General features: G+C 34.4%; 1 protein-coding gene across 1 annotated transcript in view; it reads right to left on the bottom strand.

Moving 5' to 3' along the window:
- Syx8 (syntaxin 8) overlaps nt 1-16981 on the bottom strand; it is a 51506-nt gene extending 34525 nt beyond the window's left edge. Inside the window, exon 1 of the mRNA XM_081750536.1 lies at nt 16850-16981. Coding sequence (XP_081606662.1) covers nt 16850-16881 — 32 coding nt within the window. The 5' untranslated portion in view covers nt 16882-16981. The remainder of the gene's footprint in view (nt 1-16849) is intronic.
- Between the last annotated feature and the right edge of the window lie 588 nt (nt 16982-17569).

Below are 17569 nucleotides of genomic sequence, written 5' to 3'. Positions count from 1 at the left end.
TATTAAATGAAGCGCCAATCTCGACATAAACATAATATAAAATAGATTGCTATAGTTCAGCAAAAAGAAATAAATACCGGGAGATTAAAGAATCATTCTTTATTCATAAATATAAACCTGCTTTAAAGCTGAATACTGGCAATATTGATAGAATTTGGTTACTTACCTTTGATACATATTTTGAATTTGGCAATAGTGACGTTAACATCGACATCGCGCTTCCTTTGATTCAGTTCACTCTTTTGCGCTGCTTGTGACATATCAGTATCCATTGTTTACGTTACATTTATTTAGTGATATGTATTCCTTGTTTTACACCTTTTATCTCCTCTCCGTTTATATTCTTGTTACCTTGCCACTGAAGACAGAACCAGCTTGTTCCGAAACGTATGAAAAATATTTAAGCTTCCCAAGAGAAGATTCATTGGTAAGTAGTCAATCTTTTTGTTAATTTGAATTATCCTCTCATGCGCCCATATAATTTTAAAGCTTCTTGTAAGTTGAAATTTAGGGGTCGGGGTGGTTCTGTGATAGAGTGCTTTACTCTGGTGCATGCAGGTCCCTAGATTAATAAAAGTGAACTTAGTGGTAGAGATGTACAGTATGCGTGTGTTCTTTTGTTTTCTTCACTACTTCATACTATAATTATAATCATCATCACCGTCTCCTTTAGCCTCGTGCATAAACATAGAACGTTTAAAAAAAAAAAAAAAAAAAAAAAAAAATTCCAGACCCTCAACCAAATTAAGTGTATGGATTCAATAACTTAAAAATCATGAAAAGAAAAATTAAACTCCTTCCATAAGCTCTGATCTATTATACGATTCTAGAATTTCTTTTAATGAATTTATATTTCTTCTGCCAGGTTTTTGTTCTTGTTCCTGATTAATAGAATCGAATACTTCTTACATGTCTGCGAACCTAATTTATTGGTTTTACATTCATGTAGGCGGAGATTGAAAATTTCAATTGTATGGTTAACAATTATTTTGAAGTTTAGCGCTGATCAAGAACCAAACATGCTACTATCTTGATTACGTGAAGGCACTGTGACAAAGTCAGTAAGTTACAAATGAGCCTTTGACTTTACCATGGATTGTATCAACCAAGAATAACTCACTGACATCAAGCTTTTAAAAACGACACTTTGATGAAATAACAAGAAAATCATAACGTTAGAGTGGTTAGAGCCTCGAACTACATCAATTTAATTGCGAGTGACACGGTTAGTTTCTTCTGTAGTTAGGCACCATATTTCTTAAGGCTTTTTTTGGTTATATAAAAGTTTTTGTGTGAACTTATTTCGAAAATTGAATGAAAATACATAAATACCGTATTTGCGCGAATATAGGTCGCACCTAAACTTTTGATACGAGATTATAGAAAAAGTACATTTCGAATATAGGTCGCACTACTAAATTTACGAGAAAGTTGTGTGTTGCAGTTTTGGTGGATGATGTGTGTATCAGTCATCCATTCAAAGCTAGTGTATGACAATTCTATAGAAATTACATAGTGAACAAAGCAACTTCGATGCCAGGAGTCAGTTTGCAACGTACATCTGTGTCAGAAGTGTGCCGTTGGATTTTGCCTGCTTCGCGGTCAATATCGGAAAAACTTATGAAAAGTTTAAAAAAAAAAATCATTAATCTTGATGGGACTGAAGATTACCTTCTTTGTGATAGTGACTCTGAGCAGCATTCTGGATCGTCTAGCGAGGGTAAAGAATGAGACGTTGGTGACGCTGAAATGGTGGAAAGTGACTGTGTTTGATTTAGGTGAGTACAAACAAGCTGACGCAGTTTTGATAAACAAAGTTCCTTTTTCTTCTTAGAGAACAGGTATTGTATATAAAGATACCATAAATATTATATATACTATATACCAAAGATACGTATTCCTGTAAATAAAAGCATTAAGTAATACAAGTGTTCTTTGTGCCAATGTAAGGTGTTACCGGTACCCAATGAAGATGGCAATTTATGCGAACAAGGTGTTTTTCTGCTATTTTCTTCTTAAGTCTTTGATGGTTTACAAAAGTAATTGCAGTAACTTATAATGGTATTAATTTTAAGCCAGAAGATACGTGTATATGTCATTTTGAAATTGACTTTTTTTTATGAGGGGGAGGGAATCTCTATTATAGGCAGTACCATGATTTTTCAAGCTAAAATTTAGGGAAAAAATCAGGGTTTGAAAAAACCCGGGCTTTTTTGAAAAAGCCCAACCCACCAGGGCCCATATGAGTTTTTTCGGTTTTTTTCCCCGAAATATTTCAATGTCTTTGGGGTAAAAGTGTTAAAATGTGATTTATATTTCAAGATTGTCATTGTCGTCTTGCAACAATTTTCTACTCACTGCTGTTTTGAAAAAATGGCCGCCATTTTGAAATTTTACATTCGATCGTCGAGAAAATCTATACAGCAAATTTAGCATATCTCGTGCTTCCACCGTCAAAGTTTCAACTTAAAAGACTGAAAATTGCGCTTCGTAGCGTGGATATTCGCTGTTTTGAAAAAAATGGCCGCCATTTTGATATTTTATGTCGGTATACCACCAAAATCTATACAGGAAATTTAGAGTGTCTTGTGCTTATACTCTGAAAATTTTAACTTAAAAGGCCGAAAGTTGTGCCCTGTAGTGTGTGTGGTAGAGGCAGATAAACGAGCTGAGCTGATTTTGTGTATAACGTCCCTATATGAGACGGGACCTACTGATTAACGTGGAATCCGAACCACATGAGTTCGGTGCAGGAAGCAAACCCGGGTCTCCCACGCCGAAGACGTGTACACTAACCGCTTAGCCATGAAGAAGCTCGGCAGACAAACGAACAAATGTAGACCAAGTCATCCAGAAGCCTAGCTGACATTCGCCAAATATGAATACCAAAAGGGGTCTATTAATTTAAAACAAAGATACAATTCATGTTGTATCAAATAAATAAATGTTTCAAAATGTCTTATATGAAATTAACATCTTCCAGCGTAAAATAAATAGTTTTATTGTTGAAGTATTCATTTCCGATCCTTCTGCGTTTAATTCGGGAATTTCCGAGCACTTCTTTCACGGCGTGTACATCAAAACTTCCACTAGTACGGAAATTTGAACTCAGCACTTGAAATAGTAAGCGTTACATAGTCTCCGGAGCTCCGAGCATTAAGCTTCTTAAATTTGACAAAAATTTTTACGTTATTGCTGGTGTTGATTCTACAGAATGCTTATTTGAAGAGTAGCAACTAATGACTGAACTAAACTGTTGTTGTTGGAAAACCAAAATTTAGTTGAAGAAACTTCTGTTTTACATCAGAGGTAAGAAATAATACTAATATATTTACATATGTACTATTAGTACCGGCACCTATGACCTTAAACCCGTCAAACGTATGAGTGATAACGTCCCTCGGTGTCGTCGAGTGGACGAGCACATTATTCACGGAAAGTATTTTCTAAAGTACAAAATTACTTATTTTACTTTAAATAGGCTATAAGCATAATCCATACATTAATTTGTTTTATAACTATCTCAAGCTGTTTCTTTTTAATTCATTTAGTGCATTCAGAACTTTATATGGGTCTTATGTTGAATTTGTTGTGTACCTTAACGTGAAAGCCTCTAATTCGCCCAAGAAAAGTCTAAAATCTGATAAAAATCACTTTCAATGTGATCACCTTAGTTGTACCAATAATATACTAACAAATAGCTCAAAAACCTACCGGCTTTTTTCGGGCTAAGCCCACTTGGGCAAACCCTGGAAAATATGAGCCTATATTCGCGCAAATACGGTAAATAAATAAATGCTTTAGCTTAATATCCATGGTTATGTCCCTCAAGTTAAAGGAGATGAATGAAAGTGAATGGTTGTAAAATTAAGTCTAAGGTGCTTTCTCACCAAGTATGAACTTATTTGTCATGTTTCAGTCGGGAATAAATTAGATAACGTTCGCGGTGTTTCCGATCGAATAATCTAATCATACCACCTTCAGTTAGAGCAGCGTTTCCCAACCTTTTTCAACTTGCGGCACACTACGGATGTAACTTGAATTTTCGCGGCACACACACACACACACATATATATATATATATATTATTTGTACATATAAAATACCGTGTTAATTGTTTTCTGTGATTACTGATCTCCTTCTCACAGAGAAGAAAGCTCGAGCACTGCTTGTCACCCGTGGTAAATCATTATGCTTATTTTTCATTCTAATTTAAAAATAGAAAACATTTGCAATGAAATATAGGACTTAGGTTATTAAAAATACACTTTCTTTTTCACCAACCTTTCACTAAGAACGAAGATCTCTAAATAACGAACGAACAAACAAATCTCTTGTACTTTTATGTAGGTAACTTGTGTGCATGTTTGCTTTGTCGAAAGGATTGAATGATATTTTAAAATTTCAAGTTATGAAATAATCTACAACAATAAAGAAGCAATAGATAACAAATATTTTTCTCAACATTAAAAATCTACAGAAAAGTAACACAGTATAAAACTTATAATTTATTAACATGGTTAATATACGTTACAATTTTTAAATACTATATGAAGATTAGAATTGTTCAATAATATTAGTAACGTAACAATTTGTCAAAAATAAGTAAATCAAGTTAGTGCACGAAGCAAAATTAATGTGCAATTTGAGCTTGATGTTCTTTCATAATCTTCTTCAATTGTGGACGAATAATTGATAAACACACCCTTATATCGTGTTCCGGAGTGACCTGTTCTTACACTCAATTGTGTTCTTTACACAAAATCCTGCTTCACTTAAGTAGAATGTAGAAAAGGGAATGAAAACTTTCATAGCCTTTATAGAAATAGCTGGATATTCTTTCCGGAGAGAAATCCAAAATGATGGCATGTCTTGCTGTGAGTGTTGGAGCTTCAAACCTCGGTCCTTCCTCACATCGACAGGTTCATAGTAATGTGAAATACAAATACATATTTTTCCTATGTCTTGCAATTTAGTTGCTATAGAATTAATAATTTTGTTTCGATTTCTTCGCGGCACACAGGCTGGGAAACGCTGAGTTAGAGTAATACGTATTTTCATAATCTAATTTGGCAGTTTTTTTTTTTTTTTTCATACTTGAAAGTTTGTAAAGATTAAGAAATGAAATTAAATCTTTTGAGTTTTACGTCCCACAATTATGCCTGCTAGGCTAAAGGAGACGGTGATGATGAGAAATGAATGGAATGAAGAAAGTGGGATGAAACGGGAGAACCATGAAAAACTTATGCACACGATGTCTGTCCATCACAAAGTTCACTTGGCGCGAGCTGGGATCGAACCAAGGACCCCATGCACTAGAGATGAACGCTCTAGCACTGAGCCACTGCGGTCCACTGTAAAGATTAAGAATATTTTTTTAAATATACAAGTAAAATTAGTTAATTCACAAAGGAAGAGTGATGTATAAGTGACTTAAAGCAAGCATTTCCTTTAGACAATTTTTTCATTATTTCGATTTGCAATTCGATTCTTTCAGTTCAGTGATTTGGTTTAGTTCGTTCCGGTATGTTGAACGATTCTATTCCAGTCGCTACGTCAGAGTGACTCTTGTAAAGCAGGGAATAGAGAGGTCACGGGGTTTCTCTGTTGCCTTGCAGTAACTGTAAGTCGGGCAGTGTGTGATGAGAGGGAAATGTGGCGGGCAGTTGAATGTTGTTTGAGTTTTAAAGAATATCTTTACTGAGTACTCCTTTACATCAGAGTTAAGTTCAAAATCTGTTTGTGGCTAGTTGATCTACTGCAGAGAAGTATGTTTGGAAGCGGTTGTAAGACACTCCGTACATCTAACTGGGGGACAAGGGTTAACTGTTGACGTTGATGAAGCTTTTTTTGGGCGCAGAAAATATAATGTTCGATGGTTAAGAAAGAAACCAATTTGGGTGATTGATGGAATTTGCCGAGAAACTGGCAATATTTCTCTTAGAGAGTGTTTGGATAATGAACGAAATACCAAGAATCTCCTTGATGTAATATCAAGACATGTCAATAGGAATTCAGTTGTTACTACTGATTGCTGGTGAAGGTTACTCTGGGTTGAATGATAGTAAGTGGTATCATTTAAATATTAATACATTTTTTAAATTTCTATATAGAATAGCGGTTGGTCTTGGAGGGTTAGGGGAGGTTATGCTACGAAAATTCCGATATAATTGTTAGTTCTAGGTTTTCATGAATTTTCTACTAGAACTTGCTAGAGCTGGAGAATACAGTGATTCCTAGTGTAGTATTTTAATTTTTATTTTAAACATATAATATTTTAAACAGAGTTGGCTGATTTAAACCAGCTGGAAAAAAAAAAGTTTAAACAAAAAAAAAGAAAGAAAAAAAAAGAAAAGAAAAGAACGACAAATGCTTTAAATCGTGTGAACTGCATGGTGACGCTTCCACATATCAAACCACCTGCATTAGTTTTATCTTCTTTTCACCTTTTAATCAAGGCATCCCATGTTTAATTCTCGGTCGAACCACAAACCTTCTTTCAAGTGTAAACCAGGTAGCGGTTCGGATGTCACTTTAAGCAAGTCTTCTCCTTGATATCCTCGATATTACATAAGAATGTTAAGCCTAAACATACGAAACGAAACCAAACTGTATATTTGTGCTTGCCTGAATGCCTGTTGTTTTAAGAGGAAGCCAAAGTTGCTTAAATATACTGATAGAAATTGGCAAAATTTATCGACTGCCTACGTAGCTTGGATTGGACTTTGTTTTAATTTCATTGAATGATATCTACATGCTAAATTTGTAATTTAATACCTCAGTTTTAGCGTACTGATTATGATACGTTGATCTTTAAATTTTAATGCCAAGCAATAACGGGATTTTCCCATTATTGCTTTGCAATTAAAGTAATAACAGGATTTTCTCAATGGCTACGGCGGGAGTTTCCCGATTTATATATAATTCTGTATAAGGTTTCACTTGCGCAACTGTTTATTGTTTTGTCCTTCTGACGTGACCCTTGACAATTATATTAATAAATATGTAAAATCGGTACAACGTATTTTTATCAGGAGTCGTTCGTTCGTGAGTTGGCAGACTCGTCGGATTTGTGGCCAATTACTCCCGGTTTCGAGTCCAAGTGGAGGACAATTTCTCTCGCATGTAAGCCGAGAAGCGGTTTGGATTCCGCTTTAAGATTACGTGACCCCCTTCCAGCATAACCCCGTTGTTGCATAATAACAGCAAGGCGAAACCAACTTATTTCTATCCATACGTAATATAAATACATAATATATTTATGTCCAGATGTATTATAAAAGCGTATATAAACAAACAAACAAACAAAAAAAAGGATTTGCCGACCCTGATTTGAAATATTAATTTAGAACTATTCTAAAAGTGGAAATTAGGAGAGCAATATACTTTCCGTCACTGTTTACAATTATTAGTGATAGAATAACAGCAGGAGCCATCATGATTCCTAACCGATTCCGTTTCAAAGGAACTGGTTCCTCGGAACACTGAAGGAACTGTTCCGAGGAATGTAATGAAAATCGGAATCATTGAACGAATCACAAATGAATGATTTTTTTTTTTTTTTTTTAAAAAAAAAAAGACTTATTTATGCAGACGCCAAACATGGAAGTCATTTTAGTTAGTCTTCTAAGGCTATGAGCCAGGTGAATATATTGACATCCAACGTTTCGAGTGCTGACATTGCATTCATCTTCAAGGACTGAAATGTAATATATGAAAAGCGTATTGACATCCAACGTTACGAGTGCAGAAATTGCATTCATCTTCAAGGATTGAAATGTCATATATGAAAAGCATTACGAAGTGTGATTTATTATGGTATTATTATACGTAAGGAAACAACGCACAGTGAAGATAAGACCAAAATGTCTAGTGTATATATTTGTACTCATACAGTGACAGCCGACAGGACTCGCTTTCGTGCCCTAACTCTCAGTTAGTGATGTGAGGTGGAAAATTTTCCATTTTAGAAAAGTTTCCCCTATATGTTTTCGGAAAATTTTCCGTTCTAAACAAATATCACCTAACAATTCCTCATTAACCATAAAATTGATTGAATTCATGTATAGAAATGTTAAAAAAAAAAATGGAAAATCATTTAAAGAATCTGAAAATTTTCATGGCTCAGAAGATTTCCGGTACTATGTAGGAACAAGTAAAACAGTTTTTCATGAATCGAAAAATTTTCTGTCGTGTATGGAAAAATTGAAAAACTTTTTATAAGTAGGAAAAGTTTCATAATTTTGAAGCAAAAAGTACAAACAACTTTTTATGAATCGGAAAGTTTTATTTCTCTGTAGAAACATGTGGAAAAACTTTTCATAACTCGGACAATGTTGATTATATATAGTGATATTAGGTGGAAAATTTTTCACTGCACTGCAAATTGAGCTATAAAATCGAATTCCTCTACAGGAAAGTTAAACAGAAACAAATTATTTTTTCCATTTAGCTTTCGGGAATTGGAAATTTTTTTAATATTTCGAGTTGGCAAGTAAAAATTAACATAGTGTTTCTCTCCCTCTGTGTGTAAAGTGCAGGAAATATAAATCGAGTAGGTAGAGTACAAATATACCATCGTATTGTTTAAAATGTAAGGAGAAAGCGAAAAGACACCCTTGTGAATTTATCAGTTATTTCAAAAACAGAAAATTCTACTATTTCTTCCCATATACGGCTGCCTATGTACAGGAATAACTACATAAAAGTTTCAGTTCCTTTATGAAGATCATTTTTGTAACAGAAAATAAGAAGAAATGTTTGATTTTATAGTGTTTAAAGCTATGAGAAGACAACGTTTTACGGGTATTAAATTAATAAAATGTGATTTTGTGAGATCAAAGGTGAATTTTAAGGAAAGAATACCTTGAAGTTTTTGAAACATTTTTGCAGATATGAAGAATCGTTAGATTTTCACTTCATGAGACTTCTTTCAGACAAATTTATTAGAAATAAATTTTACGACTAAACAACGACGTAGGAATAAGTGGAGTATGTTTTTATGAATCGGAAAATTTTCTATTTCAAAATTTTAAGGAAAATTTACATCACTGCTCTCAGTTCAACTCGCCTCCTTCCGCTTTCTTCGACCCTACACTCACAGCTGAGCAGGGTTGGCAAAAACAATTTGTTGTTTGTTTGTTTAAATAATTTGCTCTATGTATTTATACTGCATATGGACAGAAATAAGTTTGTTTCGCCTCGGTGTTATTATGCAGCAACGGGGTTATGCTGGAATTGGGGGAGGGGGGTCACATAAGCTTAAAGGAGCAGTTCGAGTTAAAAACAAGTTTGGTGCAATAGAAAGAGTAACAAAAAATAAGAGACCCGTATTTTTTTATATCTTGATAGGCCGTCTCGTTCAGCTTCTACAGACATTTGTTTCTGATGAATCGTAACTGCTTACGTCATTGGTGGGATACGCGAGAAACTCAATGTGAGTCAGCAACCACTCCCTTGTACGCAGCTGATAAACCTTTAATAGTGCATTGGATTTAACAGATTGTGTTTTGGATTTGTTAATTGCTCTGTGTTGAATTGTTGAGGGAAGTTTTTGTAAGTTGTTTTCCTATAGCATTAGTATAAAAAAAAAAGAGTAGCGAGAGAGAGCAGTAATTACGTTTGTTGTGCGAAACAGTGTTTCTTCCAGACAAGTTTTTATGGTGGCACTGTCTCCCGGAGCTCTGAGAGATTCCCCCGGAGGAGACCAAAATAATACGTGTATAATGTAATAAATATAATAGTACTGTGTAAAAATAATGTGCCTCTCCGAATACTAAGTGTCCCTTTCTCCCCCCCCCCCCGGATTTTTTTTTCTGAAAAGAACACTAGTGTGAAGTAGAAAACACGTGTTAGTACAGCGCGTGCTGTGTCTGTGAAGTGAAATAGAAGTGCCTAACACCTGCTGTGTTTTCGGTTGTAATTCTTGTGCAATTGAAGCTAAGGACGTAAAGTATCTTTTCTTACGTTTCTAGGTCGTGAGAAATCACCAGATCGATATAAATTATGGCTCAAGAAAATCAATGGGGAAAAATGTACCAAATAAAATCACTCGTGTTCCACACATCTTGAAGAGCCTGCCTTCGAGAAGTCAAGTTTACTGAAAGAAAAGTTAATGCCAGTGGCGGATCTAGACTGGGGCTGGGGGCCTAGGCCCCCCAGTTTTTGAGTGACAAAATTGATTTAAGCTATTATTTAGATATTTTTGAAAGTTTTTAGGAAACGTGATATACATATCATAGTCTGGGTTCTGCCTTCCCCCCCTGAGTTTTTACCGTCTAGATCCATTTCTGGCTAATGACAGGAGAATTATTTACACGCAAACTGAGAAAGAATGCTGTTCCAAGTATATTATTGAAAGGTTTAAAATCTGAGCCATTAAACAAGCACCGATCTATGTCCAGTTACCAACGTACAAATATCGTACAAGACGCAATTGACGGTTGTAGTCAAGACGAGGCATTAGAGGGTAATAGAGACGATGTCACTCATGATTCTGAAGATACTGCTTTAGAAATAAGCTATACAATATGAATTAGGGAGTGGAATATACCGGCTTGTAGAAGGAATCAGTGATGATGACTGTTCCTCAAGACATTGATTCATCGTTTAATTTCTCTGTATCATGTGACAATGATGATGAAACGGGTGATGAGAGTTGTTCCGCGGACAGCTCTGAGAATAAAAGAAATTTAACCGGTGAAGTGTTTTTCGTATTCTGGCAAACTTTACAGATGTTATTTCATTTTTGCCTCATATGTTGCGCTCCTGTACATACCTTGAAGCACAAAATTATAGGGTCAGCGTTAAAAATTGCAACAAAATGTGAAAATGAATATACTTATGTTTGGGAATCTGAAGAATGATTAAAGAAAAGGTACTTAGGTGTTGCACCAATCTCGTCCGTTATCTATTTACATATTGGTTTCGATTTTTTTTTTTTTTTTTTTTGAAACGCTGAACTCATGCTTTATAGGATACGTTTTATAATATTATAAAAATGTTTGTACAGACCACCATCAGATATCATTTTCTACATGCAGATGATATTTGTAAGTCTTTGCAACCAGTTCTGGAAAAGGAAACCGCACTTAGAACGTGCCACCGCACCTCTCACAAACGAAATGCTTGGCACTGTGTAATATGTATTGTAAGCCTGCTCTCGCTCTTTGCCCACCTATGACGTCATCACAAAATCTTTCTTCCTCTGTTACTCGCTAACGACTGAACGTATCGCGATCAAACAAACACCATTCCTTTTAGAATTTTCAACTCTACAAATGGAAATAAATTGTAAAAAATGAATTTCTAAGTCGAACTGCTCCTTTAAGGTGTAATCCAAACAGGTTTTCGGCTTACATCCGGGAGAAACTGTCCTCCATTTGGACTCGAAACCGGGACTTATTGGCCACAAATGCAACGAGTCTGCCGACTCATTCACGAACGACGTCTGATAATACGTTGTACTGATCTTGACATACTCGTTAATATGACTGTCATGAGTCATTTCAGGACATAGAAGATAAACAGTTGCACAAATGAAACCATTATACAGAATTACATATAAATCAGGAAACTTCCGCCTTAGCCACTGAGAAAATCCTCTTATCGCTTTGCATATAATATGTTAAGGTCAATGTATCATAATCAGTACGCTAAAACCTGAAACCGGTTGTTAAAATATTTCGAGTTCGCAGAATCGTTTGTTATATCCAGACATAACAATAAATTTTCCTCAGTTACACTAAGGAACAGTGCATTTCAGTTGAACTATCTTTGTTTTTAGAAATACTTACAGCTACAGGATTAAACATATGATCTCTCAGAACAAGATATAAGCGTCCATTTCTTAATCTCAAAAGCTCAGACATCACGAGTGAGAACTGGGATCACATGAGTGTAGTGGTGAGGGTTATTTAGATTTCAAACGCTTACATGCAATCAACAATTGTCGATTCTTTGCTGGATTAAGATCTTTCCAATACTTTTTGACAACCATCTACTTTAAATCACTCATTTCCAAGATATTCGCAGTGTGACCTAATTTCGTCCCACTCCCTTGTGTTAGGATGCTGTGTAGAGGTCTACTTGCCACTTGTGGTATCCATTAAAAATTTTGCTTTTGTCTACCTTGCGTAGTTTCCTGAGAGAGTTATATTTACCTATTCATCTACTCTCTAACTCACTCTCTCTCTCTCTCTCCCTATATATATATATATATATATATACAACCGGTTGTTAAAAAATTAGAATAACACCACTGGTTAAAATTGAGGTATTAAATTATAAATTTAGTATGCAGGTATCATTCAATAAAATTAAAACTGAAAGTCCAATCCAAACTAATGGTCGAAGCTATGTAGGCAGTCAATAAATTTTGCCAATTTCTATCAATATATTTAAGCAACGTTGGCTTCTTCATAAAACAACAGCTATTCATGCAAGAAGAAATAACAATTTGGTTTCGTTTTGTATCTTTAGGCCTTAAGTAATACCGAGGTTATCAAAAAGACTTTCACTTAAAGTGAGATCTGAACCATTACTTGTTTTACACTTGAAAGAAGGTTTGTGGTTCGATCGAGAACTGAACATGGAACGCCTTGATTAAAAGGTGAAATGGAGATAAAACTAATATAGATGGTTTGATATGTGGAAATGTCACCATAAAGTTCATACAATTTAAAGCATTTTTCTCTTTTTGGTTTAAACTACCCAACCCTGCAGTTGAGTCACGAGACAAAATCCTCATACAATTGGAATGCCTAATAAATGTGATCCGTGTATATTGCAAAAATAGTTTGTATGACAGAGAAGAATCTATAGATTGCAAATAGCGCCAACCTTCAGTGCTAGTCGCCCCTCTGGGTTGCACTCGGTCACGCCCCTCATGCCTACGTACAGTAATGTATTTCTTTTTTTAAAAAATAATGTATATTAAAAATGTTGTTACTGAAATTTAAAGGAACAGGTTAAGAGTCTATAGACAAATCAGGGTTTGAAAAAACCCGGGTATTTTTGAAAAAGCCCAACCCACCTGGGTCCATGTGGATTTTTTCGGGTATTTTCGGGTTTTTTCGACATATTTCAATGTCTTTGGGGTAAAAATGTTAAAATATGATTTACAATGCAAGATTGTCATTGACACAACTTGAAACAATGGCCGCCATTTTGAAATTTTATATTGGATAACCCAAAAAATCTATAGAGCAAATTTAGAATGTCTTGCGCATCTACCCTCAAAATTTCAACTTAATAAGTCCGAAAAATACACCTTGTAGTATGGATATCCACTATTTTGAAATTTTAGGCCACCGAAATATATACAGGTAATTTAGTTTCTCGTGCTTATACCCTGAAAATTTCAACTTGAAAGACCGAAAACTGCCCTTTGTAGCGTGGATATCCACTATTTTGAAAAAAGAAAAAACGGCGCCATTTTTTAATTTTACGTTGGTATGCCGCCAAAATCTACACAGAAAATTTAGTGTGTCCCAAGCTTGTATCCTGAAAATTTAAAACACCGAAAGTTAAACACTGTGTAGTACAGGCAGACAAACGAACAAATGTAGATCGAGTCATTCCAGGAGCCTCAGTGACGTTCGCCAAATATGAATACCAAATATCTATATTAATTTAAAACAAAGACATAATTCATCAAAATGTCTTTTATGAAATAAATATTTTTCAACGTAAAATAAATGGTTTTCTTGTTGAAGTTCACTTTCGATGCTTTGTGCGTTCAACTACGGGAATTTCCCAAGCACTTGTTGCAAGACGGTTCTTTTCTGAAAATTTATTTAAAACAATTAACAATTCATATTTTATAAAGTAAATGTTTTAAAATGTCATAAATGAGATTAAATATCTTCCAGCGTAAAATAAATAGTTTTATTGTTGAAGTATTCACTTGTGATGCCTCGTGGGTTCAATTGCGGGAATTTCTCGAACACTTCTTTCACGACGTCCCCCCCCCCCTTGAAAATGTAGCTTTCTTTACTGTACATCGAAACTTCCGTTAATACTGAAGTTTGAATTCAGCACTTAAAATAGTAAGCGTTACGTAGTCTTGGAAGCTCCGAGCATTAAGCTTCTTAATTTTGACAATTTTTACACTATTGCTGGTGTTGATTCTACAGAATGCTTATTTGAAAGATAGCAACAAATGACTGAACTGAACTGTTGCTGGAAAACCAAATTTTACTGAATACCTTTGTTACCATCAAAGGTAAGTTAATACTAATAGTTTTACTAATGTATTTACATATTTACTGCTAGTACCGGCACCTATGATCTTAAATCCGTCCACGTATGAGGGATAACGTTCCTCGGCGGCGCCAAGTCGGCTAGCACACAATTCACGGAAAGTATTTTCTAAAATATAAAATTGCATATTTTACTTCAAACAGGCTATAAACATAATCCACACATTAATTTGTTTTATAATTATCTCAGGCTAAGGTGATTTTTTTCTTTTATTCATTCATTCAGTGCATTCAGACCTTTATAAAGGTCTTATGTTGAATGTTGTTGTCTACCTTAACGTGAAAGCATATAATTCGCCCAAAGAAATTTCAAAATCTGATAAAAATAACTTTCAATGTAATCATCTTAGTTGTACCAATTATATACTAACAAAAAGGTCAAAAACCCAGGTGGGTTTTTTCAGGTGGGACCAAAAAATAAACGAAGGGTCAGAACGGTGAGAATGGACAGAATAGTCAGACACATCTGGGATAATAGTGTCCACTGCATATTAGTTTCAACCCATATTACAGTTCTATACGCTTAACTAATGGGCAGGTGCGAAGAAAATAAGGAGTCTAGAATGCATTAGGATACTGTTTACGCCAAGAACTGTAATATTAAAATGGTAACGACTTACAACAGGGATCCACTATTTGTAAAATTTACAGAAGAACTTTGTAATAGTATTCTATTAGACCAGTATTTCCTTATTTCAGTTGTAATTCTATTTCGCTAATATTTGTTAAGTTTCTGATTTCTATATTCTTCACTATCTCCACATCCATAATGTACTACTGCATAAAAGTAGTACTTTTAACTATTTCGAAACAAAAAAAAAAAAAAAAAAAAAAAAACGATGTTTTAATGGAATTATAAACTCGTTCCCTTACTTTATCACTAAGAAGAATGTAGCTTCGCTGAAAAACTACAGCGCATAAAACATGTGCTAGGTGACCACTAGGAAGCACGAATGCTATCTAACCGTGTCAAGGCAGGAACATAGCAGAGGGGCCGCGCAGGGTTAGTCCGTAGGGAGCAGGCGCGTCAACGACTGTGGCGTGGGTACATGCATAAACGAAGATAGTGGAAAAATACTACCAGTAGATGTGTTACAAAAACCACGTCCTGAATGTGGCACAGTTTACGGCATTTCCATGATCACTTTGTAGACTGCCTTCATATAGCACTTCACTTCATCATGTCTTGCTTATGGAGTAATAGGCTACGTGGTAAGAAGCACATTTTGCACTTCGTATTTTTACCTTATTACACATGAGAGGTAAGATCCCGATATATTTTGATTACTTATACTACCTGATTAGAAATTAAATTACATACATTTCTGTTAGATTTCACAAATTTACGCCCCCTCCCTCCAATAAAGGATAGCACCCAGCCTCGAAGTGGCGAACTGTTGTGGGGCATCATCGAGTGTTGGTAGAATCAATAGACACCTTTCCCACCCCTATTGCATCATACACTTCCTATGTCAGTTACTAAGACAGTGGGTCTGACACACTGACACATTAAGCTCTACTGTCAGTTTACCTAAAATGACGTCACTCACTACGCACCTTGATATAGCCCAAGTTTAAACTTAATTTTTCTCCGTAATTAGTCACAGTACAGTGATGACCATTATTAACTCTTTTGTTTCTCATACCTAAAATTTCGTAATTTTTTTTTCAATTACCCCATAAATTGGTTATATAGTGCTTTTTCCATAAATTCTTTTAGAGTGAATTTGCATTGACAAGTACAAATTCAGCCTCCGAAAATAATTCTGTAATTACACAGAGTTGATTTAGTGCGAAAGAAGTATATGTTCAATGAATTTATGTATGAATCCATACAATAAATCTGAACCGTATATTTTATCTAGTGACCCCATATTCTTAATCTAGACGGTGGTTTTTCGTGTTTACGTAGGGATACCAACTGACATTAATGCAAACTTCACCCTCTTGCCTTTTTACAAATATTTAAGTTATGATAGCTTCTCTAATACTTAATTTAACCACTATTAGCACTACATATTTAGTGTTCCCAATAAAAAAAAATCTAATTCAGAGCTAATTCTACACATACATCGTCAAAAGTAGATCCTAGCTACGAAAAAGCAGATTGGGATTGCACTTTGTATTATACACATAACTGTACAAAATAATCTTGGATGAAAATTTAATTGTATCGACGATAAGTTAGTATCAAACTGTTTGTAAATTCACAAATAATAAATCTAATTTTATTTGGAACGAAATACGTACGAACTGAAGTATTCAACAGTACATGGCTGCTGATCACTGGACCTTCGATAACTAAGACTTCCTTTATAGCTAAGACTCAAAGTTTACAAATAATATCTAAAAAAGTTCATAGGACAGCAAAGGTCAATATGCAAATTCATTTTTTCAATGGATGTAATGTAATTCATTCAATTTCTATAAAAATAATTACCGGATTATTACGTAGTGTACAAGTCAGTATAATAGCTAGGCTTATTATCAAATCATCACCATTATTAATTCGCATAAGAATAGCAGTTTTTGTGTTGATTTAATAACAGAAGACTTTGCAAATGTCAATTTTGGACCAAATTACTCACCATGGATCGCTATCAACATACACAAGCGCCATGATGGAAAAAACATGTGATACTCGAGAATTGGCCAATAGTACCAGATACACAAGATGGTTACATCAACCAGACTTTGGGCTTTTTTCAACTTTAGTGCACATTCATGTTTTCGGTTCAAGTTACAATATTGTAATTTCACGAGATTTTTGAAAGTTATTATTATTATTATTATTATTATTATTATTATTATTATTATTATTATTATTATTATTATTATTATTATTATTATTATTATTATTATTATTATTATTAGCTGATTCCGTAAGATTTTCCGAATTATTATTACATTGGAACACGCCAAAATTACGTACAGATTTATCAGGGGCAGACTGGGATGAAAATTTCACTGTGGAACAATTCCACTAACCAGCTCCTTTGAAAAAAAAAGTAGCCCCTACTTTTTTGTTATCCAATAATAATTTTTATAACTTCATATTTTTTAATTGGTCCTCTGTAAATTAAGGAATATACGCTCTTATAAATGAAATTATGTTCAATTCGAGACAGATCTACTTTGTGCTTTGTATTCTAAATGTTCGTTTAGCACACAATCGTCAGAATAATATAAGTATTCTACTGTTTTATTAGAAATATTTTTTGTGTATTTAGCTTTTTATTTTCAACTTTATACAAAACAAAATTTTGAGAGTTGGCTGGCTGTTCTATATTTTAGCAAGTTTTATGAAG

Source organism: Thermobia domestica, chromosome 3, assembly GCF_964235325.1.
Source record: "Thermobia domestica chromosome 3, izTheDome1.hap1.1, whole genome shotgun sequence".
NCBI classification, from domain to species: Eukaryota; Metazoa; Arthropoda; class Insecta; order Zygentoma; family Lepismatidae; genus Thermobia; species Thermobia domestica.
This window is presented reverse-complemented; position numbering and strand designations above follow the sequence as displayed.